We start from the raw sequence: 27,388 nt of genomic DNA, 5'->3' as shown, positions 1-27,388 counted from the left end.
CAAATTCAGGTCTCCTTCACACTAAATCCAGTATTATCCAATATACCACCCTGCATTTCACTAGCTGAGACAGAGAGGAGGAGGAGGAAGAGGAGGAGGAAGAGAAAAAAGAGGAAGAAGGAGGAGAAGGAGGAGAAGGAGAGAGAGAGAGAGAGAGATGTATTTTTAAAGGTGGGGTAGACCTGCTGTAATGCTTCATCTAGACAATCCGTGTTAGTTCTGAAGGAGAGAGGGGAAAAAAGAGATGAATAAGTACAGTTAGGAAGAATGGAGCATCTAAAACTGAGGAAAAGAAGCCGGCCCCAATTCCAAATGCCCCACTAGTCTAGTTACTGAGGACCGGAAACCCTGCAGGAAGCACTTCCAACAGTGGGTCACTCAGCTGTTATGAGAAGCCCAGGAGACGGGTCACAGGTGTTCAAGAAAGGCTTGGGTGGTTATTAAAAGAATTACAATCCGCTTACTAGACTGGCGGTGGGCATGTGCAGAGATGCAGAGCAGAGCCAACAAGAGTGGACAGATCACAGACACAGATGCCCTTCTTCTGGGAGATGGCCTTCGCCAGTTCCCCCAGCCCCCAATTCTCCCAGGGCTATAAATTTGGGGGTGGAAGCATAAGCCCAGGAGGTGCTAGTTAATTGCGATAGTGCAGCGAAAGCCTGCCTGCCTTCCAGGGAGAGAGGCACGGCTTCCACACCTGGGGCCCTCCCCAGGGTAGAAAATATTGCCACCACGTGAATACAGCCCGGCATCAGATCCCCGCCATTGTGATCCCCAGTAAGATTCCTTTTCTGGTCCCCAGATCAGCACCAATGGAGGAACTCGCCATTCAAGGCACAAATGAAAACATTAGGCAATTCGAGGCGCAGAAGTGAGGCAAGTTTGCCTTCAGTATTCATGCACAGGGGACATTCCTACAGATTCCAGATTGTCACCGAATTTAGATCTTTTTCTAGACAGAAACGAGCATCTGCTTCTTCCGCCCACTGGCAGAATAGTTGCAAAGGGACTGGCCAGAACCCAGAGATGCTCTCCGACCTTCTTGTGATGGTCAGTTCGGCTCCAACCCACCACTCACCATCACCTAGTCCTTTTGGGTGGATGGAGGCAGCACGGGCCGGAGTCAGAGAGGCCTGCGTCCCTGTGCTTCGGTCACATTGCACCAACATGTCCTGGCACACACAGACTAAAGATTACCCTGGCAGCCTGGCTTCTTGGCTTTCTCGGCTCCTAGTTCTGAGTTGTAGGATGTCTGGGCTCTGCTAACAAAGCTATCTGCTTCTCTCCCCCGTCCAAGGGGAGAGATGGGCAGCGTTTCCCCTGCATCTCTCCATGCCACTGCAGCCGAGTGCGGGAGGATGCGTGAGCGGCCGATGCAGCCACGTTGCTTCATCTGCCCATCCAGCCCTCGTCTCGGCCAGCTCCAGAGTGGCCTAGCCCCTCGGCTCAGCCCCTTGACCTCCACCCCCACCACCTCAGGGAGGGAGGTCACCAGCGGCCGCTGAGGGGCAGGCACCCACTCGGGGCTGCGTAGCAGCGAGAGTGCGCGTGTGCAACCCGGTGAGTGCAGCCTGCCGACCCGGGAGAAGGATGCTTGCAAATCCCTCCTCCAGCCCGCATCCCCCTCTAACCCTCCTCCAACAGCTCCCGCTTCTCCCTCCAGGCGCCCCTCCCCCCTTTACCCCTTCCAGGGCAACTCTCCTGGCCGCAACCCAGGCGTCGTCCTCCCCACTCCCCGGACGCTCCTAATCTCGGGGAGCCTCCTGAAAGCGGGGGAGGGAAGACCGAGGGAGAAGGAGAACCGAGTAGTGGGGGAGGGACAGAGAAGGGAGAAGGAGGGGGGACCTCCCAGGAAGCCCAGACTGAGGATCCCAGAGTTCGGGTCCATAATGTGAGTTGGTGTGTGTGGCTCTGCTGTGTGCTGTTTCCGTGTGCTGTCTTTCTGGTTGGTGTGTGTGTGTGTTGTGTCCGTGTTGTGCTTCTCTGGATTGTGTGTCCTTGTATGGTATCGAGTCTATGGCTTGTGTGGTGATGTCTGTGAGTGATGTGTGTGTGTGTGTGTGTGTGTGTGTGTGTGTGTGTGTGTGTGTGCAGTGTTGCAGCGTGGTGTGTGCCCCTGGGTGCTGTGGGCACAGGGAGGAGGGATTCCCCAGCACGCTGGCCAGAACCTCCCCCTCCCTGCGCTTCCCCTCCCCCTCCCTCGTCCTCTCCCCTTCTGCCCTATACCTTAGTCCTTCGAACCCCTGCCCTCACGCCCAGCGCCCGCCCCGCACCCAGCCCGCCCCACTCCCCTGGCGCACCTTCTCCTGAGCCCGGTTGAGCCTTTTCTGCACGTTCTTGGCGAAGATGCCCGTCTTGATGTCGGCCATGGCTGGGGCTGCTCTGCTGCTCCGGGAGGCTGGAGGTGGAAAGAGCGGGAGGGAGACTTGGGCTGAGCGGAGCGGCGGCGGGCGGCTGGCGGCGGGCGGCTGGCTAAGCCCGACCCACCGACAGATACAGGGACTACCGAGCCAGCCAGGCAGCAAGCGAGCGGCAGGATGGAGACACCCGGGGATGCAGGGAGAGGGGGAGGGGGAGGGGACGCCGGCAGCGGGCGAGGGCGGGAGGGGCCACGGGGAGGAGGGGTGAACTTAAAGGCGCAGCAAGGCCCGGCGGAGCCTGGTACTGAACCCGGGGCTGGGGGCACAGGGCTGTGAAGAAGATGGGGGAGGTGGGGAGAGCAGAGAGGCAACGAGAAGCTGGAGCGGGCCGAGAGGTATAGGACAGAATGATGGAGAGCGAGGGAGAGCAAGAGAAGGGAGAGGCACAGGAAGGGAGGGAGGAGAGAGAGAGAGAGGAGAGAGAGAGAGAGAGAGAGAGAGAGAGAGAGAGAGAGAGAGAGAGAGAGAGACAGAAGCTACTGCTGCACAGCTCGAGGGCACTCAGATTTGTGAGTGTGCAAGAACAGATAGGGTGATAGGGTGGGGGTGGGGCTGATTGAACCTGAAGTTTTCTTTGGGGAAAGGGAAGGGTTAGAGATGGATCTCTTTCTAAGCAGGATATAATGAACAAGAAAGGGGGGGAAAAGATGGGTGATTCTTTTGTTTTTTAATCAGACTACAAATATAGTCTCCGGGTTAAAACCCTCAGGAGCTACCCTGAACTCCACCTAGTGTGATCGAGGTCCTCCTGGCCTCTGCACCGTGTCTCTAACGCCCCTAAAGCCAAATCGATCACCCAGGGTTCTGTCCAGCCACCTGCTCCTCCCCTTGTGCGGAGAAAGTGTGTTGGGGAGAGAGAGGGAGGGCGTTAGGGCCCAGCAACAGAAAAGTGACCGACCATCCAAGCCATCCTCTGCCCGCTCCCCTCTACACCTGGGGTCCGACATTAGGGAACTTCAGGTGGGCAGTTGGCTCAGCAGCCAATGCCAGCATTTCTCCAATTCTGAGCACCGGCCAAGAAGGAAGGAAGAGCTTCTGCTTAAATCGAAGAGCCTTTTCTAAAGACTTCATTTTCCTGAAGTCTCCAATTCAGTTCAACCCAATAAGCCTTTAAGTGACTACTAGTGACAGTCCTGATTTAATATAGGGTGGTGGACCAAGCAGCCATACTGTCAGGAAGAGCAGAGTTCAAATCCAAGTTCCACCCCTGACAGCGAACCATTCCCAGACAAATTATTGAATCCTTGGCACCTAAGATAAGACTCTAAATCACAGAGCATAACTGACCTACACTGACCAAGTCAGTAAAGCACCTGCTATGTAACAGGCACTGTGTTAAGTGCTAGGGTTGCCAAGAAAAGCGAAAGATGCTCCCTGTCCTCCGGGAGCTCCCCATGGAATGGGAGAACACTTAAAAGCTGAAAGGGGGCGCTTCAAAGAGGGTACCCAGCCCGGGGGCACAATGGAGATCAAAGGAAGGCAGCTAGGCGGAAATGAAGAGATGGCTGCCCTGGGTGACCAAGGAGAGGGTGGAGAGTGGAAGGTCCTCCCAGATCCTCCACAGCTACCTGACAAGGAGCCCCCCAGCCTTTGCTTGAAGAGCCCCCTAGGAGGAAGACCCACTAACTTTTTGAGGCAGCCCTTTTTACTTTTGAAGAGAAAGAATTTTCTTCAAATTAAGCTAAAAGTTGTTCTAAGTTCTCCCCTAAGAGTTCACACACTAAGGAAGGTCAGTCACAGGTCATTTAATGGGGAAAATAGTCATATCCAAAGGGGGGGAAATAAGTCATCCCTAGAGCCAAGCTTAGTGACCAATGGGTGATGGTGATAATAACAACCACACTCCAGGGGGTGACTCCAGCAACTATCAGTGAGCAATTACTTCCAGGGCATAGACCTTCTCCTTGTTGAGTCCTAGAAATGGAAGGAGTTATGGAAATTGTCCTTCACATGTTGGCAATCAGTCAATCAGTTAACAAACATTTGTCAAGTGCTTACTATGTGCCAGGCATTATACTAAGCCCTGGGATCACAAATAAAGGCACACATTCCACTACAGCACTCTAAGACATGCATGGAATGACCATTGGGCTTCACTTGGGAGCCCTGAAATGAAAAGACTTTTCTCTTTGGGGGCTAAACAATTGAACAAAGCCATTGGCCTTCGTTTAGGACCATTCCCGAAGATCTCATAGAAATGGCCTACAGCTGGTCAAGATCACATCCTTCTCCTGTTCTCACAATCATTCATAATACATAAAGCCTATGAAAACAATGGTCAAGAAACAAATCCCAGGCACGCTGATGGTGCCACTCTGCTCTGACTACTCAGACCTCTAGAGGGAAGAATTGTAGACAAAGACTTGATAATGGGGTGGTTTTTTTAGCCTGCAGATAGATGCCCGAAGCTAGTCTTGTCATATATGTGGGAAGCAGGAAGTCATCACCATTTAATACAGATACTACATGACCTTTCAAGCTGGTGCCATATAAAGATTAGGGAAAGGAAATGAGGTTGTTTGTCCTGGAAAAGAGAAGACATCTAGGGAGTCCTGGTGGCTGTCCTTGGGTTTTTGAAGGGCATCATATGACAAAGAGATTAGACTTGATCTCCTTGGCTCCAGAGAGCAAAACCAAGATTAACAAGAGGCCAATATCATGGGAGGCAGTCACACCTTGACTACCCATCCCTCCTCCTCCCTGACCCCAGCCTTTTAGCCCACACTGGATGGTCTATTGTCAGGGATGTGGTTCTGGCTGCAGCAGGCCGTGCCCAGGGCACAGAGCCTTCAGCTCTTGGATGTTAGAAGGTAACACATCAGTTCTTGAGTTGCCTCGCTCACTAATTTCCTTCACATGGCTCCTGCTGTGCATCTTCCAACGAAGAGGTAGCTTAACTTAGCATCAAACAAAGAACTTTGTGTTGGGACAGAAGACCTGAGATCTAGTCACTGAATCCAGAATTTGGGGATTAAAGGAGGTCTTGGAGGATACCTCATCCCACCCCACCAATGGATGACTCCGTTTATCTACTTCTAGCCACTCCTCCTCCCCTCTACCAAACTACCCAAAACATGGCACCGGGTGGAGTGGACAAAGAGTGGAGGCAGGCAAACCTCCAGCAGACTATGGCAATGCCCGTGGGTGAGGTGTTGAGGGCCTGCCCCAGGGTGGGGACAGTGTCAGAGGAGACAGCGGACATGTTGGGGAAATGTTGCAAAGGTGAAATACGCAGGCCTTGGGAACAGATTGAATATGTGGGGCCAAAAAGGGAGGGGGGAAGGAATAAGTATATAGTGCCCACTATGGCTCTGCACAAATATTACAAATATTATCTTATTTAATCCTCACAGCAATCCTTCAGGGTAGATGCTGTTATCATCCCCATTTTATGGTTGAGAAAACTGAGGCAGGCAGAAGTTTTGTGACTTGCCCAGAGTCACACAGCTCTTGAGTACCTGAGACCATGTTTGAACTCAGGTCTTCCTGACTCCTAGTCGAGTGCTCTATGCACTGTGGCGCCACCTAGTGGCCTCTAGGCAACAGATTGGAGAGAAAGGATATGCGAGTGGACCACTTGAAGATAAGGTCTAGGTCCTGAGCCCCGGAGATTGGGAGAATGATGTGCCCTCTACAGTAATAGGGAAGCTGTAAGGGGGTCCTTCCTAATTTCGAGCCTGAATCTGCCACTTTGTTATTTCTTCCCATCGCTCCAAGTTCTGCCTTCTAGGACCAAACAAAGCAGGTCTTGTACCTCTTCAAGGTGACATCTCTTGTCTTCAAACATCATCCTTCGATTTTCTAGAAAACTAAGTGTGAGCTCATGGCTGGCATTTCCCCATTTTACATAATGTTCTAGTACAGCATTCTCTGGCATTCCTGGTTATAGTAGAAACATCTGGGGAAAACTTGATAGTTGAATTAGGGCATGCAACATCCACATCCACAAGGGAAAGAACCCATCTCTAGAGTCTGAAGTCCTGGGTTCAAACGTTATTTCTAATACTACCTGTACGAAGTAGACAAGTCATTTAACCTCAATGGACCTAGGTTTTATCATCTGTCAAATAAGAGGGTTGAACTACGTGTCCTCTGATATCCCTTCAATCTCTAGAGCTACAAGCACTCTAGATCCCTGGGCCTCAGTTTACTCGTCTGTAAAATAAGAGCTTTGTTGAATGGCTCCCGAAATTCTATCAAGCACCATTCTGGGCTTCCGTTTCCTCATCTGTAAGAATGAAGACGTTCTACTAAGTGATTTCATCCAGCTCCAAAATTCTGTGGTATCCTTCATTTACTCTCCAACTCCATCCTGAGCTCCTTCCCACCCAATCTTTTTGTTACTACAGCTCTTCCCAACTACATGTCTGTTCATTAGGGACACAACAGAAGAATGGCTATGTTGGTAGTCAGAGGACCTATGTTCATATGGTAGCTCAATTACCATGTATCTCTGTCCCCCACGGGACCTTGGACAAGTCACTTCTTTCTGAGCTTCAGTTTCCTTATTTGCAAAATAAGGAGGTTGGACTAGATGGCCTCTAACATCCTCCAGATGATTCTCTGAACTCTATTGTTTTTCCCAGCCAGACTGAGAAAAAAGGAGGGGGGGGGGGGCGAGCAAGAGGGGGAGGGGGAGGAGTTGGGGAGGAAGAGGAGGAGGAGGAGGGAAGAGGAAAAGAAAGAGGAGGAAAAAGAGAAGGAGGAGGAGGAGGAGAAGTAGTTGCCAATACATGCCACATAGCTTTAAGCAGGATGAGATGCTGGGCATATCCTTCCTTCCAAGTGCTGAGTTACATAAAACCATTAGAAAAGGAGCAGCCTGGTGCTATTTGATCCCTTTCTGCTCTTCTGTTCATTGGGTGCCCTTGTGTTTCCAGCAATAGCAATTCTTTGATGCTGTGCCGTGTTTTTTGAATCAATTCTTCTCTACTGTCTGGTTTTCTTTCCTCTAAATTCCAGCATAAAGGGCTATTTGCCTTGGACTTAGAGCTGGAAGAACCTTAGAGGATATCTAGTCCAGTGCTCCCTTTCTACAGATGAGGTAACTGAGGCCTAGATAGTGGAAAGGACTTGCCCAGGCTCACGGACACCATACGTGGCAAGGATGGTATTTGAACTCCTGGCTTCCAGCTCCTAACCTGGAGCTCTTTCAAAGACTGGAGACAGCTCTAATAGGTTCATTGCAGTATCCAGAATGGCTTCAGAACTCTTTGGTAATGTTATCTCAGGACTCCAGGCGTAAGGAGTTAACCTTTCTTCTATGGACAAATCTATGCAATCATTAACAGTAATAATAATAATTCAGATTTATATTGCATTCTAGGTTTTCAAGGCACTTTAAATACAAGCTCAACATTTCTGTGAGGATAATGTGACTATTATACCCATTTTTCAGATAAAGAAACCAAGGCTTGGAAAAGCCAAATGAATTGGCCAGGTTACAAAGCTCATAAAGCAGGATTTGAACTTGGTGTCTTGCTGACCCCAAGGACAACATTCTCTTTGTTGTATCCTGTTGCATTTCTTCCTAGTGTCTCTTATGTCTAACTCACCCCTTAGCTGTAAACCTGTGGATCACAAGGTCACATAGAGCTGGAAGGCCTCAGAGCTCATTAGACAAACCCCCTCATTTTACAGAGGAAGAAGCAGAAGGCAAAAGAAGTTGAAATTTCCCCAAGATCCCCAAGAAATGGAGGCGGATTTGCACCCATGTTGTCTGAGTAGAAATCTAATGCATTTTTCCCGGGACCACTGCTTCCCTTTACAATAGTCAGATTTCATTTCCTTTTTCCTCCAAAGCTTATTTTTTTTATGGCTTTCTAAGATGTGGCTGGAATCTTCAGTTTAGTTTTACTACTCTTACCATCATACTGATCTGTTAATTAGTGCAACCTCATCTAAGTAATCTTGGCACCTAGTGAGTTCCTGGGCCACCTCCAGCTGCTGTTAACTCCTCCACCTTAACGATCTGAAAGATTCTAAATGAACATTTCCCCTTCGCAAATGTCCTATGAGCTGGTGTGATAAAAGGATGTTCTGATTTTTTTTTAAAGTTGTAATTGCTATATGAATATTTGGGTTAAAAAGCATGTTCTAATCCAGAAATAAACAATGGGATCATGCTCATTTTAGGGTCTCCTATTCTTTAGAGATCTGGGATTCCCTTGATGTGGGCATTCCTTCTCCAGGACATAATGACCACACAACCAAGATCTCAGAAATCTAAGGTCCTGGCTCTCTGGGGGTCCCAAGAAGTGAGGGTGTATGCTGGCTCCATGCTTAACCTTGCCTGGACACTAGAAGATGAGTACGCCCTAAGAACTTGTCATTCCCCACCCTGTGATGGTCACCTGGCCAGCTGTCAAACTCTCTAAGTTCATTCTGCTCCAGTCCTTCACATTTATGCTCGGCTGTCATCTTTTCTGTGCCCCAGGTTGGCAATTTTGGAGTTGCCAGAGTTTACTGACGCTACTTCTACAGCAGCTCTTGCACCTCTCTCCCTGCTCTCCACTCATACAGCCCCTACCTTTGTTCAGGGGTACTAATCATATGGCCTCTTTCCTGGCCTATTATCAAAGCCACATCATTAGTTTCCTTTTTTCCAAGCTCCCCTCCCAAACTATCTTCTGACCAGCTTGAGACTCCTGAAATAAAGATCTGACCAAGTTGTATCAGGACGTCCTTTGCATTTTATCCCCAGACAATATTGAAGAACTTCAGTCCAGGGTGACCTTGCTGTGTGACTGGCCCATCTTCACTCTGTGGCTCTACATTTCTCTGATTACATCCTTGAGGCTGTTTCTCCTGGGTTATCCCTTGTCTGCAAAGTGTTGTGACTTTCCCATACCTACCACATTGCTCTCCAGGACATGGGCCACCCTCACCTTCAATTCTTTGGAGGTGGTGGCCGTACAAGGCTCAGAAAAATACAGCACCACCAAAAGTATGTGAGTATTCAACAAATGGCCCTTTTGACTCAGGGAGAAACTTGCAGGTTACTAAATAACCTTGCAATTTCCCAACAAGCCCTTTGATTCCATATTGCAAGCTATTTACAACATACAGTCATGGATAGTTGCCTGAGCCTCAGAGAGATTAAGTGACTTGCCTCTGGACAATTATCAGAGGTAGGATTTGAAATCAGCTCTCCTTGACTTAGCATCCCTGACTCCGGAGTTAGAGGACCTGGGTGTAAATCCTGTTCCTCTGTCTGTGAGATCTTGGATCAGTGCTTTAACCTCTCTGGGCCTCGGTTCTCTCACCTGTGGAAAGGGGGGTTGGACTAGGTGATCTCTGAGGGTCCCTTCACTTTCTAGATCTAAGTTTTTTTCACTCCAGACCCAGCACTCATCTCTCAGGCCATTCTGCTTCTTGGTTGGGATTATCCTTCTTTTAAATCACCCCTATGTTCTTTCTATGCTCTTTCTTTCCTAATTTGACCAAGCCCTAAAATAACAATCTTCTACCTGCATTAATAATGTATCACTAATGCACCCAGAAAAGCAAAATGGACACACGACATTGCTTCATCCAGATGAAACTGTAATAACCATGCTAGCCTCATAAGCAATGCATAGCACAGTGCGGTTGGGGACCTAAGACTTCTCTAAGACTACAAAACCATTGCATTGAAATATAATGCAAAATATATACAGAGATCACTACTATACTGAGAATGGATCACTCATGCTGCATTCATGGCATACAAGTCAATTGAAAGGTCATGGGGTTATTTTTTTAAAGTATTAATGAGCCACTACTCTTTCTCTGACAAACTCTACGTGGTTACTTAACCACTATTAGGCCAGAACAATTCCATGTACAGTGTTAGGAATCAGCACACTTGAATGTGATGATGGGAGCAGTCTATGATTGCTCATGCATTTCTAGCCATAGCTAGAATGGCCAGGCATCTGAAAACTTGGAAAGGTTCCAATTAAGAAGCACTTGTCCGCTCAGAGCCCTTAACCAATGCTTAATTTCACCATCATTTAAACATCAGTGAATTCATACACTGACAGGTCATCCAGGCACGGAGGCGATAGCTGGTTCTGTGAGGTGGTGAGAGTGAGGTGCAGACTCACAGGTTCTGCCAAAGAAAGAAGGGGCAGGGGGCAGAGCTCAAATTTAAGGTTATAAGTCAGGTAGAAAGTTAATTGATATTATACACCAGGGGAGGAAAAAACTAACTCACAGGAGAAAGCCCCCTTGCGACAAGTGGACACTGCCTATGAACAATTTCTGGTGTGTGTGTGTGTGTGTTTGTGTATACACATACATATATACACACATATTATATAGGTAGATGTGTGTGTGTGTGTGTGTATGTATATATGTATGTAAAAGGTATTCTGGATCACAGAATTATCAAGTATAAGATTAGTCAGTGAGTCCACCACTAGCAACTTATTAAGCACCTACTATGTTTCAGGTACTGTGGTAAGTGCTGGAGATATAAAGAAAGACAAAAGCAAGGAATTCATAGCTGGTGGAGGAGATGGAATGATGCTTCATACAAGGAGAGGTAAAGAGAATGTTTCCAATTCTCAGAAATGGGTATACAACATCAGACAATCTAGTTCATCATTTAAGAAAGATGCTTGGGATGAAATGAAGGTAGACAAAGGAGCAGCAAGAAGATAAAAATGCTCAGCAATGAATTCGTCGTGGAGAGCAAAGGGAGGAAGAGAGTTTGGAGCCTGCAGGACCAGAAGGACGGAGGTGAAGTTTTCTGTTATGGGAATCTAGGATGGGGTGTCTGCTTGGGAAGGAAAGATGAGTTTGAATTAGTGAACTTCAAGTGTAGAACTATCCTGTAGACAACAGAAGATGGAGGTGGAGGCTGAACAGGGAGAATCGGGGCATTCTGTGCAGGCTGAAATCATGTGAGTGGCTGCGCATACTGAAGGAACGAGCATAACAGCTCAGGACTAACCATTGTATGACGTTGTTGGGACCCACTGAAGGACAAGGAACAAATGGTCAGAGAGATGAAGAGAATCCAGATTAAACAATGTCATGGAAGCCTGTGGCAGAAAGAATTTTGGGAATAGTAAAGACAAATGCAACAGATAGATTTTTAAGGATGAGAATTAGGAAGAGAGAATTGAATTTTGTCAAGAAAAAAGTATTGTGCTTCAAAGCATTTACATGAAGTGGTAGAGAGAGAAATTAAATGTAACGATGGGAGTGGTTTGAGTAACTACAAAAACGCTAGTAAAAAAATGACCAACTCCACTACATCCCGTCTTTTCTTGCAAAATAAACTGCAGCTAACCAGCATAAACCTTGCGCTGGCTTGTAGAAGCATGATGGGAAGTGAAAGAAATTTAGTCACCCCACCTGTTATATCAGGCTGATCTTGAGGAATTTCCAGTGAAAGGAGATCAAGAAAGTTCCAAAGACCATTTCAATGGGGGACTACAGTCATATGGTCTGGTGCAGCTATGGGTCTGACTCACAAACGACCTAACATTTCCCAAACACCCACAATTAAATTGAATTATACAGATGACAAATCAGCAAAGGTGACTGAGAAGCAGAGAGTAGACATTATAGGATGTGAATCATGAGGGAGTGGAAATCCAGAGAAAAGAAAGTATTCAGGAGGAGAAGGTGGTCAAAGAGAAGGGTCATATGCAACAGACAGATTGAGAAACATTCAGATGAGAAAAGATCATCAGATTTGACAATTAAGAGCTCACTTTGAGTAACTTAAGAGTAGCTTTGGAGAGGGCCAATTTTAGTTGAGTGATGAGCTGGAAACCAGATTGCAATAGTCTGAAGAATAAGAGGGGAGGAAGTTGAGGCAGAAAGTACAGACAGCTTTTGTTAGCATGGTTGGCTAAGAATGGAAAGAAAGATACATATGATTGGTGGGGGGATAGTAGGATCTAATGAAGGGTTTTTTTTATGAGGGGGAGATTTTAATATGTTTGAAGTCAGTAGAGAGGAACCAATAGATAGAAAGGATTAAAAATTTGAGGAGGGAAGTCGGTAATTGAGGATAAAATGTTCTGGAGAAGCTGGGAGGGATGGATCAGATGCACATGTAGAAGGATTGGTCTTGGCGGAGAGAAGGGCCGCCTTTTGTCAGAAACTGGGGGAAAAGGAGGAGATAGTGGAAGCTGATGATGAGGGGTTTTGAGATTAAGAGAATGAGAAAAGGAGCTCACTAAGTGATGAAATGACAGCAGGAACAGCCCACTTGTAGTGAGGTATGGCTTATAAAGATTAACGCTTGGGCGGCAGGTACATGAGGCAGCAGGGCAGAGTTTTTTTGTTGGATTTTTTTTGTTCATTTTGTTTTGTTTTGTTTTGTTTTACAAAGTGTTAACAAGAAGACTATTTCAGGAACTCAGAACATCCTGAAATGGCAAGTGTCCCATTTCCTCATCCACCCATCAACCCCATAGGTTTATGTCTTGAGTAACTTAATTCTATTTCCTCATCACTTGAACAATTCTAGCCAAAAAAAGGTTCCATACTAACTCAAAACTAATTTCTTAGCTTTAGACATCTGTATGCATCACATTTTAAAGGAAGATGTTCTCTTCACTTTTTTAAAATTTACAATCACTTAGAATTCAGGGGGTCTCTTTCAGACACCATTCTCAAAGACAGTGTAATCTGCAGCACAGATCAAGGACAATATAAATCAGCTTTCAAAGAGTTGGTCACTCATCTTCATAAGATTTTGATGAAAATATGCTCAAAGTAGAAAAAAACTAATATTCAAAAATGACCTGGGAATAGCAAATGAACTTTATGTAGTAGCCTAGCACATCATAGCGACTTTTGTTCAAATGTAGACTCTTCATCAAATATACAGAATTCAGATAAGCATCTTCTTAAATACCAAGGTCGATACAGCCAGCAGAAGCATAAAATTCAGGACTGAATGTGAATACATTTATTGTTTAAAAAAAAGATCAACCGAAAATACTCATATTTTAAACATTTAAGAACTCATTCTGTGACATTTAAGTTGGCCTGATGATTCACATTTTTATTTTAATTAAAGGGCAATCTCAGTCAACTTTCTGTTTCCCATAGATAGGGTTTTTTTTTTACTTTCAATTTAACAGAAATTTTCCTCCCAATTAAGAAATTTCTTCTCTGGCTGGTGTGCGAATATCATGAATATCATAAGACTACGGGAAAGGCAACTGTCTTCCTTCGGAAAGAACACTGGACTGAGCCAGAAGACCTGGCTTTCAATCCCAGCTCTATCACTTCCTAATTGTGTGACCTTCAATAAATCATTTCATTCACTTAAGCCTCAGTTTCTCAATTGTAGCATCTTCTCTGGAACATTTCCCTAACTTGCACTTGGGTTCTCAAAGGAGAAGTTGATAATTGCGTTCTCTCTCTCTCTCTCTCTCTCTCTCTCTCTCTCTCTCTCTCTCTCTCTCTCTCTCTCTCTCTCTCTCTCTCCTCTCTCTCTCTGTCTCTGTCTCTCTCTCTGCCTCTGTCTCTCTGTCTCTCCCCCCCCATCTCTCTTTCTCTGTCTCTCCCCCACCTCCCTCTGTCAGGTCAAGTCAACCAGTATTTATTAAGCACCCATTATGGGCCAGGCACCTTGTTAAGAGCTAAGGATACAAAGAAAGACAAAACAAACACAAAAGCCAGTCCCTTCTCTCAAGGACCTCACAATCTAATAGGAGAAAGAACATTAAAAGGATTAGTGTAAATAAGATATCAATGGGGCAAATCAACGGAGGGAAGGTACTACCTTCAAAGATTATTGGGAAAGTCTTCTTGAAGAAAGTGAGATTTTGGCTAGGACTTAAAGGAAGCCAGGAAACATGGGTGGGACCCAGATTGTGAGCATTGGTAATCGGGAGATTGGTGGTTCCTTCAACAATAACAGGGAACTTAGGAAGAAAGGAGGGCTTGGGGCTGGGGAGGGGAAAATATTGAGTTCAGTTTTGAACATGTTGAGTTTACAATGACTATAGGATATCCAATTCAAGATACACAATGGACAGCTGGCAATGCGCATCTGTAAGTTGGGAGATCAGTTAGGGCTGGATAAGTAGATATGAGAATCATCTGCACAGAAATAATAATTTAATCCTTTGGGGCTGATAAGATCACCAAGTAAAATAGTGTAGAAGGCCCAGTACAGAGCCTTAGGGGAAACTCATGGTTAGTGAGCCCATCCAGGATCAAGATGCACCAAAGGAGACTGAGAAGAGATTAGACTGGCAGGAGGTATTGGGGGAGAGGCGGAATTTTGCCCTCCATAGCAGTATCCCTGGGAGGTCAGAGGTAGGAGGAAGAGTAGGGGGGCAGTACTGAAGGAGGTGGTAAAGATGTTGGAGACTAACCCATGATTGGCTATGGAAGTGATAGAGAATGGAGGGTGGGATGAGACCCCAAATCCTCCTTTTCCATTGGTTAATTACAAAGTACTTATAGATTGTCACAGCCTCCCTGATATCAGTCCACAGCTCTCTCTTTGGAGACTATTATTGGCCTAGAGTAACAAATGATTAAGTGAATACTCCAGGGTCACACAACCAATGTGGATCAGAAGTCAGACTTGAACCCAGGCTTTCCCGGCTCCAAGGTCGAATTTATCCATTTTGCCAGGCTGCCTCTCTAACAGGAGATATGTGTTAAATATCAAACTGCCAAGGAGAAATGGGTGCAGGAGACCTCTCCAGAGTCGTGAATGTCCTTCCCAAGGAATGCTGAGCACCGCACTCAGTCCTGAGAGATGAGTCCTGGAGAGTCAGCATCCAGGGCCTTCTCTTTGTCTGTCTGCATTCGAACACACCATTACTCTGACAGTGTGCTCTGAAACTGACAATGGGAATGACACGCTCAGCTCATGAACGTGCTTACAGAAAGTGGGGGAAAGGACAGTGCTCAGTTAAGGTAAATAAAATGTTGTATATTAATTTTATAACTTACCAACAAATCTGTTTGAATTAACCCCAAACTGTACGATGACAAAAAGAGCAGCAGAAAAACCCAACAACAATTTTATGTTTTGAATTCCACACTCTCTCCCCATAGCTCCCTCCCCATGGCTGTCTCATATTCACTCAACCTGCTCCACCAGAGACCAGATACAGGCCAGGTTTCATTGGTTTCCAAAGTTCTTCATTTGCCTCAATTTACTCTTGATTCATGCATTAAGTATTCATTAAGCACCCACTGTGTGCCAGGCATTGTGCTGGATGCTGGAGGTACAAAAAAAAAAAGGAAAGCAAGTCCCTGCCTTCATCATGCTTACAATCCACTGGGGAGATTTCTTTAAGGGGTCTGGATCAATGATTTCATTGATGTCAAGAACTCCCAGTAAGGAAACTCCCTCTATTAATATAGAACAGCAAGAGCTCTATATCTTGTACTGTTGAAGAGTCACTTACGGGAGCTTAGAGGTTAAGTGAGTTGCCCAAGGTCACACAAAACAAGATACATCAGAGGCAGGATTTGAATCCAGGTCTTCCTGACAAGATCAGTTCTCTACTCACTACACTATACTACTTGTCCACTCTTGGGGGTGGGATGGAGAATGAATCAAAGAAAGTATTAACAACTGGGAGTGGGGGGTCAAGAAGAGCTTCCTACAGAGGGTGGCACCTGAGTTGAAACTTGGAGATGAAGAGGTGGTCCATTCCAGATACGTAGGATAGCCACGTTCTGCATGCCAAAGACATATAGATGGGATATGAGAACCTGAGTTTGGGGCACAACAGGCCAGTTTTTTCTGGAATGGGGAGTAAAAGGGAGGCTTATAAAATGATTCTGGGAAAGGGGGCCAGACTGGGTAAGGCTTTAAATGTCCACTGAGAGTTGGGCAGAGGATTACTATGTTTGGTTCTGCTTACATGGTACCTGTGGATCTGCAAGGTGATAGTTTGTCTTGAAGAAGATGAAAGAGCTGAAGGAAGGCCTCCCTAATCTCCAGGTTATTAGAGAAAATACTATGTTTCAGGAAGAATGTACAGAAACATGGAAAGACTCATATGAACTGATTCGGAGTGAAGTCAGCGGAACCAAGCAATCAATATACGCAATGACAACAACTATGCAAAGGGAAAGTCAACAAAGCCATCCAAAGTGAATGCATGAAATTGTAAAGAACAGCATTGCCCCGAAGCACAAATAAGAGAAGATGCCTCCCTCGTTTTCCGTGCAGGGCTGAGGGACCATAGCTGTGGAATATCACAATAATATCTGGCCTATTAGAAATATGTTGGCTAATTTTATGTAATCTTTTTTTTCTTATTTTCAAGATTTTATGATGGGGGATTGGTCAATGACAGCCCAGTCCTTAGAGAATTTGCCTCCAGATTGACCTCCCCAGTGGGTTACACGAAGCACATGCAATAATCTCTACTTGACTTCAGTCTAGTACATCAAAGTCCAGAAGCCAGTTTCAACCATCTTGCTTCAGGGATAGTACTTTGAGATGATAAAACAAAACAAAAACTAATTGACTTCAGAGCTAGATGGATGTCACTCAAGAGACAGAATTGCATGTGCATATAAAAAAGTTCAAGGAGAAGATCACTGACTCTCCTTGCTGGTAGCTCCTGAAGAGGAAAATTGCTGTGAACTGAGGGATAGGGGAGAAGCGGCCACAAACTATATTCCTCCATTTAGCTGCCATATATCTGTGAACACATGGTGTCTCTGTTTCTTTTGTGTTTATTCTTTCCAGCTCTTAGGTGAATGGGTATCCTGTGTTTGGAGTACCTAGGCAAACAGTGAAACCTGCAGGTCCATCTAAACCTTTAGCAGGCTTCTGACCCCGGTTCCTATCAGCAACTTGGGTCAGTAGCCAGAGCAGCCTGATCTGGTGAAGGGCCAACAAAGCTGTGTTCTGCTTGACCCAGCTCAGTAGTGGATTGGCCCATTGTCTGAGAAAATGGATCCTGCAAGGAGCCATACTCACCTAGAAGTAAACCTGATCAGGACTCTGAGGAGGGATAAAAGGAGTCAAGAGATAGCCTGGACTCCACATGGTCCCTGTATGTGTGTCCCACTACCTTTGTGTGTTAAGTTTGTGCCCACTCTTTCCTCCTCACCAGTAGTGTGTGTGTGTGTGTGTGTGTGTGTGTGTGTGTGTGTACATGCTCACATGCAAGAGAATTGTCCTATTATTTGGGTAGGTAGTTTTGCAACTGCTTGCCATACCTTCACAGTGTAATGTGAATGCTAAACCATCTAAGATGGCATTGTCCATGTGGGAGGCATGAAGGACTTATTTATGAGAGACTAGAGCATGCAGAGACATTCTGCATTGGCCTACCATGTAGTTGTCTTTTACTTGGTCTTAACTTTCTTTAAAAGACCTGGTTTAGCACAAGGCTGGCCCAATATCAATGTGCTGAGGACCCCAAACCATCAGAAGCCAGCACTGCTGTTGGTTCAGATAGAAACTTAGCTCTGTGAGATGAGACAGAGCTGGGCTCTAAGGACTCCATTGCCCCAGAGTGTTTGGATTGTGGACTCTAAGAGCACCCAGGACCCCAAGTGGGAGATCATACGGAGACTCTAGGGGATACCTCTCCTAAAGACTCAGGAGGGGTCACCTGGAGACCTGGGGAGTTGCCTGGAGATGGGGTGAGAAGGCTTAACCCAGGAGCTCATTATCACATAGACCCTCTTTGATTTAACCCCAGGAGATGCAGCCCTGGGACCCCCAGGATTCATCCCCTCCATAGAGTATCTTCTGTGATGGCTGTCTCTAATACATATAATACAATCCCTGCCATCCCTAAAATGGGCAGCCTTGTCTGTTGGTCCTGAACCTTCTCACCTCTGAGAAGACTGTACATCAATCCAGCTTCCAGCAGCCACCTAATCCTATTCATATTGGAATGAATATCTACTATAAAATACTTGGTGAGTGATAACATCCGGTCTCTACTTGAAGTCCTTTAAAGAGAGGGAAGCCATCCCCTCTTGTAGCAGCCCATTCCATTTCTGATCACCTTAATTGTTAGGAAGTTTCTCCTGACCCAAAGGATGCTGGCATTCCAAACTCTGTTTGATAAAGGTTACAAGGAGATAGGGATAGGGATTGGACCTGTAATTGAATTGCTATAAAGCACACACACACACACACACACACACACACGCACATATGCACACATACATGCACATGCGCATATATCTATGTATACATGCAGTATACACAAATATATTTGTGTGTATACATACATGCATATCTACACATATCTATATATTATACACACAAATATATATTATATACCTATATGTATGTGTATATTTATATATACACACATATGTACACAAATGTAGCAGCAATGTAATTGCAAACATAGTAGATAGATGGAGAATGTAAGTAACCACCATTTTTAATACTGCTTCTTTGTGAACCTGTATTCTGAATTTCAATTGGAAACTCAGAGAATACATCACTTCACACTAATGAGAAAGGATTTCTTACCTTGACAGCCATTCTTCTGTATGGGAATGTTGCATCTCATCAATTCATAGACTGTCAGAGTAGGGAGGGACCAGATAATTTCATTCAATTTTCTTATCTTCCTGTTGGTGATATTTAGGCCCTGGAGGAAGGGAAAGGATTTGCCTAATTTCATAGAAACCTCAATTCCATGAACTTTCAAGATCAAAATGACCTCAGAGATAATCTAGTCCAATTTCATTTTTCAGGTGAGAAAGCTGAGACTCTCAAAACCTCATATTGTATTCTCACTCAGTGAAAAATATCCTGCATCCCAGCAAGTTGAAAGAATATTGTCTGATTACTTTGTGTCCAAGAATGTGAGTATTAGAATGACTTTTTAAATTTTTACTATAAACTTAACAATTGCAGCAAAAGCAAAATAAAGAATAAAATCTTGCACAAACATTAAAGAAAAAAAAGACATGAACTTGGTGAGATTAATGTAATATAGGAACTGGGTTAAGCTATGAACCAAACAGCCCCTCCCCCTACACCATTCCCCAGAGGCCCAGGCTGTATTCCCCAAGGTCTTGGAGAAAATAGTTGTACGGTTTTTCTTCTTTCTATATTTTTGAGGTAATTGTTCCTTTGTAAAATCTAATCTTATATTAAGTAGTTAAAGGAAACTATGCTAGTCACAGCACCTCTAAAAAGGGAAGGAACACAGCCTGTGGGGGGTTGGGCTCATGGCCAAGAAGAGACACTTCTCAACCTCCTCAGAGTACCCAAGAACCTTGAGTGAGGTAGAATGTATCGAGCCTAGCCTGGAGAGAGTGGGGCCAAAGCAACCATGTTATGTCAGTAAATTCACTTTTGTAAAATCTAATTGATATCAACTCATTCACTGGGTGACATCATAGAGCACTGGATGGAGTACTAGAATACATTACTAGAGTACTAGATACAGTAACCTAGAAACCCCAGCAGTGCTTCAATGTTATCTGGGAATAGAAGCTTGAGGGGAAAAGTAGTTAACTGCCTTCTGGGACCCCCACCTGTCCATGTAAGTGGGAACTGAGGAAGCAGTCTGGAATGGTGCTAAGTAATCTTTATTATTAGAAGTTGCTCTCTGGGACATAATAGAGAGAGAAACATAGCATAGGCAAAAACAAAGGATATTGAAAACAACTATCTAGTTTCAAGAAAAAAAGAATGAAAGTGCTTTAAGAAGCAATGAAAGGGAAAAAAAGATTTGAGGAGGCACAGTGGAATCCAACCTGTGGTAGTAGAATGGGTTATAGAAGGGTAAGCAGAAAAGAAAGGTAAGAAACATTTGGACTTGTGAACATTTGGACCTAAGGAATAGGTGTGGAGCTATACCTGTTGAGGGGAGATCTGGACTATCTCAGGAGAAAGCAGTATTTAGGGCTGAAAGGAAGGACGAGGTAATGACCTGTCAGGACAGCGATGACCCAACAAAGTTCAAAGGGAAAAGAGAGGAGTAATAGAGGCTGATGACTTCCAGCTGAGGACTACCAAGGCAACGATTTGTCAACTTGATATTAAAAAATAGAGAGGTCAGTTGTCTCTCTTAAGCATGCTTCTGGGACTTGGATGAGAGCCCACAGAGACTTGTTACACGTGATAACCACAATCCACTCGAGGTGATTTACAGGGGGACAAATGGTTTCATAAATTGCCTAGATGTATCATGGAAGCTTAGTACCATAGAGAGTAGTCCACATAGCACAGGAAGAAAGTTAACAGAAGAGACCACCAAAAACACCAAAAGGACAATATCCAAGGGAAAAGGCCAGCACTTAAATACCTAGCCACAGATGTTCATATTCAGATGTACAGGTAATTGGTAATCAAGAGGGACAGCTACAGAACTGAATACAAAGATGCAAATCTGGCCCCATACTTATCTGAGAATTGGTAGGATAGGATTTATCATTGCAATATGGCCCTGGAAAGATATCCCTTGCTCCAGAGTTTGGGGTAGTGTTGCATATATATTAAGATTTATTCATGTGCCCCTTTTTTTTTTAGGCAATTAGGGTTAAGTGACTTGCCCAGGGTCACACAGCTAGTAAGTGTCAAGTGTTTGGTCTGAGTCTGGATTTGAACTCAGGTCCTCCTGACTTCAGGGCCGGTACTCTATCTACTGCACCACCTAGCTGCTCCACGTGTACCCCATTTTTAAAAACACATCTTGTCTATGTAACTCTAGGCAAATCACTTAACTTCTCAGAATTCTAGGCAATTCTCTAAGACTACAAGTTGCAGAGATGATGTCCAAATATGCTAGTATATGAAGTTTACTCACTGGGAGTTACCTAGTCTGATGCAATCACAGATCCCCTCTCTATTCCCTTACCCCCCATTCATGTGATGAAACTGAGAACCCAAAGTGAGTGTGCAAGTATTTGAGTGAGGATCAGTGTAGGGAGAAAAAGAGTCAATGTTGTCAAAGAGTATCCTACACACAACTTGGAAAGAAGGGGGAATTATATGAGAAATTAAGGAAACAGATTAAAAAAAAACGTTAAATGGAGCACGATGAGGGTAAGTGGAGGTTCAATTATTTCAACATCTGCCACAACTATTCCTCTGTCAGAAGCAGGATCCTTGCAAATATTCATAATGCACCTTAAGGATAATTCAGTCTTTCTAAAGGATCAAAGGGTGGAGGACACCATGAGTGTAAATTCAATTCCAGACCTGATTCTAAGAGGTAGGGGTTGGTTTCTGAATTACTAACAATGAGAATCTTGTGACACATGACCCTTCTTGTCATAGAATTCTGGATAAGGAGAAGAAAACAAGGTGTATTTTGACATGCACCTTACATCTTTGGAGAGTAGATTTCAAAGGGTTCAGAGAAAGTATAGGTAATAGCCCATGTAGGAGAAGTTGGTCCAAAAAGGATGAGAAGTTCTTGTAAATTAAACCATGCAAAATAAAGAATGACTTAGATGAGAAGGGAAATGGACATTTGTTTAGTGATACTGACATGATATAGACATACTACACAAGGAACTCACTGGCCACATTAGATTTCTTAAGAAGACATATTTATAAAACTGAAAGCAAGATCAGATAATGTGAGACCAAAGAGAATAGCATAGGATTGTAGTGATAGTGTCAGGAGCGAAAGGCCAGAAGGATCTGAAGGTGGCCACAAGCTAAGGACAGCACAGAGATTTGTTTAGTTATGTTGTGGGTAAGAGGAAGATCAAAGAATAAACAATACCACTGATCAGTGTGAATGGACTCATGCTAATGGACAACAGAAAGAAAAAGGCTGAATTTGAATCTAACATAGCTTCTGCTTTTTCTCCTAACAATTATCTTTCAACTGGGAAACACAGATCAAAAATTGGCTATCAGAGATTCAAAACCCAAGACAAATGAGAGGGCACCAAGTTACCCTCGATGAGGTCAAATTATCAGGTCTGAGAGAACAGCGTGCCAAAAAACTGAAAACTGGAACGTGATCACTGAACCACTATCCATGGTCTCTGAGAAGTCATGGAAAATGGAAAAGGTGCCGCAGGACAAGAAAAGGGAGGAAGTTGTCTCTACCTTCAAAGCAGGATAGAGAATGGAATCTGAAGTCTATTAACCAATGAGCTACACTTTGATTCCTGGGAAAATTCTTTAATTTATTATTAAAGAGATAGACTTTTGAAATCTAGAAAAGGAAGGCATTATCACTTAGAGGCAACTTCACTGAACTATCACTTGGGCTTCATCAAGAATAGGCCATACAATATTAACTTCCTTTCTTTTTGCTTCAGGGTTATTAGATTAGTAGATGAAGAGAATACCATATAAGTTATTTACCTAAACTTCAGCAAAGCATTTGGAAAAGTCTCTCTGGTGTTCTTCTGATAGACAAAATGGGGAAATATGGAAAAAATAAGAACGTAGTTAGGTGGATCCAAAATTAGTTGAATGAATGGTCATTGAATGAATTGATAGGTCAATATCAAATTGAAAGAAGATCTCTAGCAGAGTGCTCCAGGCATACTTCTTGTCCCTGTACTGCTGGACATTTTTAATCACTGACTTGTATGGAAGCATAGATAGCATGCCTGTCACATTTGCAAATGACCCAATGGGAGGGTGGATAGCTAACATGGTAGATGAGAGAGCTATTACAAAAGTTCTTGATAAGTTAGAGTGATGTGCTGAATCTAGTAGCGTGAGATTTAATGGAGATAGATGTAAAATATTATCCTTGGCTTCAAAAATTATGCTTTACAAGGACAATATTAGGGAAGAATAGTCAGACAGCAGTCTGTGAGTAAAAAGATCTTGTGATTTTAGCGGACAACAAACTCAATAGTTATTGACGTTGTGATATGGCAGACAAGAAAGTTCATGTAATGTTAGATTGCATTAATAGAAACATAATGTTCTTGGCCAGGTCTTTTAACCTCACTGAGCCTCAGTTTCCTCATCTATAAAATTAGGGGATTGGGATAATTGGCCCTTGTGGTCCATTCCAGCTCTAGATTCATGATTTTATGAGCCTGTTACTGGGGGAGGGAGTGATGGTACTGATTAGACTACATCTAGAGCACTGCAGTCTGGCCTGGGCTTTAGGGAGGATGTTGAGAAGCTATAGAGCATCTAGGGGAAGGTGACCAGGAAGGTGACTGGCCATAAGAATATGTTATGTGAAGATCCATTAAAAACACTGAGAGTGTTTAATTTGGAGAAGCATGGGAGAGGGAAGGTACCATAATAGCTGATGGAGTGTTTGAAGAGTTGTCATGCTAAAGAGGGACTAACACTGTTCTGCTTGACCCCTGAAGGAAAAACTCTGAGGAATTGGTGGAATATTCCAAGAGCCAGGTTTAGGTTTAATTACAGGGGAAACTGCTAAACACCAACACCTTCCTACCAGAGAGGTGATGGACTCAAGCTGTAGAATGAGATGTATGTTTTTTGAGCATGGTCAGTGTTGGAATTCACTTTGCTGGATCATGCATAGTTGTTGTGAGACTCATTTTTCTTATTTTTGTTGTTTAGTTGGGAGAAGAGGGGGGAAGGGAAAAAGGGAAGGAAGGAGGGAAGGAAGAAGTAAAAGAAAGAAGGAAGGAAGGAAGGAAGGAAAGGAAAGAAGGAAAAATGATTAAGCACTATATATCAGGCACGAAGTACTACATACATAAATGCAAAAAGCAAGTTGGTTTTGGCCTTTAGGGAACTTATGTCCGATCAGAAGACAATCCATATAGGATAGTGGGGGCCAAGAAAGGGTGCTTTTGTCCAGGAAGTCAAATGCATGGTGGAAGGAGTCATAGAATAACTGATTGACACATCCTTTCCAAGTATGGTGGCATTGCTTTGAGTTTCTCATGAGGTGAAGACTGGGGAGCAGGAACGTGATTCGAAGAGGGCCAGAGAATGAAGAACTTAATGTTTCATGTAGTGAGTGTACATGAAAGCCATTTCTGATGGGGATTCTCCTTGGTGGTACGGGGAGGGGAGCAAGGTGTAGGGAGAACAAGTATGCTGCCAATACCTTAGTCGCTAGCACTGGGAAGTGGGTCAATAACACAGCAGGCAGTAGCTTTTGCTGCAGAAGGCATGCTCAGATTTTCAAGGCCAGCTTCCTCTTCTCTGGGACTAGAAAACGGGTCCCACTGCCAAAGGGTCCATGTGCAACTGCCCATATGCCCGGGGGACCATCTGGGAACCCTGCCAGCTCAGCAGTCTGTGGGCTGGGTGGAAGAGCTAACAGGGAGTAGATGAAGAAGGGCTGTAGCAGGAGAAGAAGATAGGGCACTCTCCAAAGGACCAAGCTTCAAGGAGTTTGAGCAGCTTTACCAATGCCACGACCTCTCCAGTAAAGACAAGTGATGGTAGTATCCTTTTGCCAGATATACTCCTGTCAGTTAGCCCTCCTTTCAGAGCCCTGAATTGCTGCTTTCCAAGGAAAAGGAAGGCACTGAGCACAGAAGAATTGCAGCAAACACCCCTCAGTAATCAGAAGAAACCTTGAAAGGAGGAGGAAAAGGGGAGAAGAGAAGTCATGGAGAAGAAAGAAGTTTTGAGGAGAATAACATAGAATGTGTCTGAGAACAGACTTTTTGGAAAGCCCTGGAAGGAAAGGATGTATTTCCCAGTCTGGCTCTTCCCAGCCAGAATTTACTAGTGGCTCTCAAAGCCATAACCCATCTCTGCCATGATCCTGGATGGAATGCCTGGAGAAAGCAATTGTTTGTGTTTGTGTTCTGTTCAGGATGCACTCCATTGACTATACACCCTGCACATGGCCCAAGTTGACTCACTTTTCAAGAAAGAATCAGAAGTCTCTGCTCAGAGTCTCCATTCCAGCTTCAGCTGTGTTCCTGATCTAGAAGCTGCCTAGCAGCATGCACAAGGTGCAGTCAGAGAAATTGAACAACATGGTCAGCATCATTATAGAGGAGGTACAGAAGCATTCTGTGCACACCTTGAATTCAGATTATTGAAGAAGACTCATGACATGTTTGTGGCTGGTCATGCAAAGCCACTAGAGTTGGATGAAGAGAGTCACAAGCTAAAGATGTCTGCAGAACTTCCTAGAGTATGGTCCAGTGCTGCACATGTCCATTGTGAAAGAAAACCTTAGAGAGAAAGACTCAGAGTGCAGTGGGTGCAGGTGGGCAGAACCAGTATCCTGCCAATCGGGTACGAGAACTTGAATATTTAGTGACTGGTCCACATCCATATCCACCAGGTCCTGGTGTGGCTTTGACTGCAGATACTCCAATTCAAAGACTGCAAAGTGGACCTGCTGTATAATATTTAGCTGTGACCCTACCTCTTTCACAATTGAGACTAGAGGCAAACTCTACTTCAGCTAGTGTAGGGGTTATTTACCAACAAGGTGGGCTTCCTGAACATTCACAAGCACCTGGGTTAGCTATGGCTATGATGGAAGCTGGTGGCACCAAGAATGCTGCAGTAGGGGCAGCTCGGTGGCATACTGGATAAAGCTCTGGCCTTGGAGTCAGGAGGACCTAAGTTCAAATCTGGCCTCAGACACTTGACACTTACTAGCTGGATGACCCTGGGCAAGTCACTTAACCCCATTGCCTAGCCCCCCACCAAAAAAAAAAGAATGCTGCAGTAATGACCAAAAAGACCCCTACCATGCCAAACCCGCAGGGCATTCATCAGGGAAACTAGAGAGAGTCATGAGTGGACATCTAGGCTAAGTCTGATGTCTTGCAGTAGAACCTGGGAATCAGTGGTTTGTTACTGGTTCTGCTGATAGGACTATGTGGGACCTGACTAGTGGTAAATTAAAACTGGCATTGACTGGACATATCAGTACTGTAAGAGGGGTGAGTGCAAGGAGTCCACACCTGTGTGGTGAAAATGAGCAGTGCTGGGATCTCGAATACAACCAGGTTCTCAGACATTATCATGAACGTCGATGTGCAGTCTATGATTTGGATTTGTACCCAACAATTGATGCACTTGTGACTTGTAGTAGAGATTCAACTGCAAGGATATGGGACTCTAGGACAGCTGAGATCAAGCCAGTGTACCCCCATTGCTGGGCCACACAAATGCAGGGGCTACAGCAAAATGTCAAGCTGCAGAACCACAGATCATAACAGGAAGCCATGATACAACCATAAAATTATGGGACTTAGTGGCTGGAAAAACACAAGTCACATTAACAAATCACAAAAAAAACTGTGAAAGCAGTGGCTTTGCATCTAAGACATTACCCATTTGTACCTGGTTCTCCAGACAACATTAAACAGTGGAAATTCCCTGATGAAAACTTTCCAAACCTCTCTGGTCATAATGCTGTAATTAATACATTAGCTGTGAATTCAGATGGAGTGCTGGTATCTGGAGCAGATAATGGCACTATGCATCTTTGGACTGGAGAACTGGGTGCATTGCAGAGAGTGCATGCAATTGTGCAGTCTAGATCTTTGGGCAGTGAATCAGGATATTTACATGTGCTTTTGCCCAGTCTGGAAGTCGATTACTCACTGAAGAAGTTGATAAAACCATTGAAGTATACAGAGATGATTCAGCTCAGCTCAGTGAGGAAGAAACTCACCCAGTCAGCTAGAAACCAGGAATGATCAAGAAGAGGTTTTAAAATGCTGAAGTCCACACAATGGGGCCATTGTTTTACTTGGGCTTTCGAAAGTTCTTTCAGTCACATTATACTCTATATAGCATTATGAAGCAAAACTCAGCAGGAGTAGTTACTGCTTCATCACAGTTTCATAGTAAACTCCCCTTTTATTAAAAAAAAAAAAAGAATCACACAGCTCAGTCTCACCTGCATAATGGCATAGCACAGTGGATAGTGTTGGATTGGGAGGTAAGAAGACCTGGGTTCTGCCCAAAGGGCTACAAAAATGTGCAGACCCCTGGATCCAGCAATAGCACTTCTAGGGCTATAACCCAAAGAGATCATACAAATGGGAAAAGGACCCACATGTGCAAAAATATTCATAGCAGCTCTTTTTGTGGTAGCAAGGAATTGGAAATTGAGGGGATGCCCATCCATTGGGGAATGGCTGAGCAAGTTGTG

General features: G+C 44.6%; 1 protein-coding gene and 1 pseudogene across 3 annotated transcripts in view; one reads left to right on the top strand and one right to left on the bottom strand.

Annotated features, from left to right (window-relative positions):
• AMPH (amphiphysin) overlaps positions 1-20,256 on the bottom strand; it is a 224,531-nt gene extending 204,275 nt beyond the window's left edge. Inside the window, exons 1-3 of one of the 3 annotated variants that reach the window (XM_020964329.2) lie at positions 20,200-20,256; positions 18,859-18,979; positions 2,301-2,398 (exon numbers count right to left, since the gene is read on the bottom strand). In XM_020964329.2, coding sequence (XP_020819988.1) covers positions 2,301-2,398; positions 18,859-18,898 — 138 coding nt within the window. In that variant the 5' untranslated portion in view covers positions 18,899-18,979; positions 20,200-20,256. Of the gene's footprint in view, positions 1-2,300; positions 2,399-18,858; positions 18,980-19,523; positions 19,677-20,199 lie in introns of those variants that run through there. The other 2 variants (XM_078152048.1, XM_020964330.2) reach the window with 2 other exon arrangements.
• A 4,955-nt stretch (positions 20,257-25,211) lies between these two features.
• On the top strand, positions 25,212-26,947 carry LOC110192954 (pleiotropic regulator 1 pseudogene; annotated as a pseudogene).
• Positions 26,948-27,388: the final 441 nt, after the last annotated feature.

Source organism: Phascolarctos cinereus, unplaced genomic scaffold (genome assembly GCF_003287225.1).
Source record: "Phascolarctos cinereus isolate Bilbo 61053 unplaced genomic scaffold, phaCin_HiC Scaffold_4;HRSCAF=312, whole genome shotgun sequence".
In the NCBI taxonomy this organism is placed as follows: Eukaryota; Metazoa; Chordata; class Mammalia; order Diprotodontia; family Phascolarctidae; genus Phascolarctos; species Phascolarctos cinereus.
Note: the sequence above shows the minus strand (reverse complement) of the source record. Positions and strands in the feature narration are given on the sequence as shown.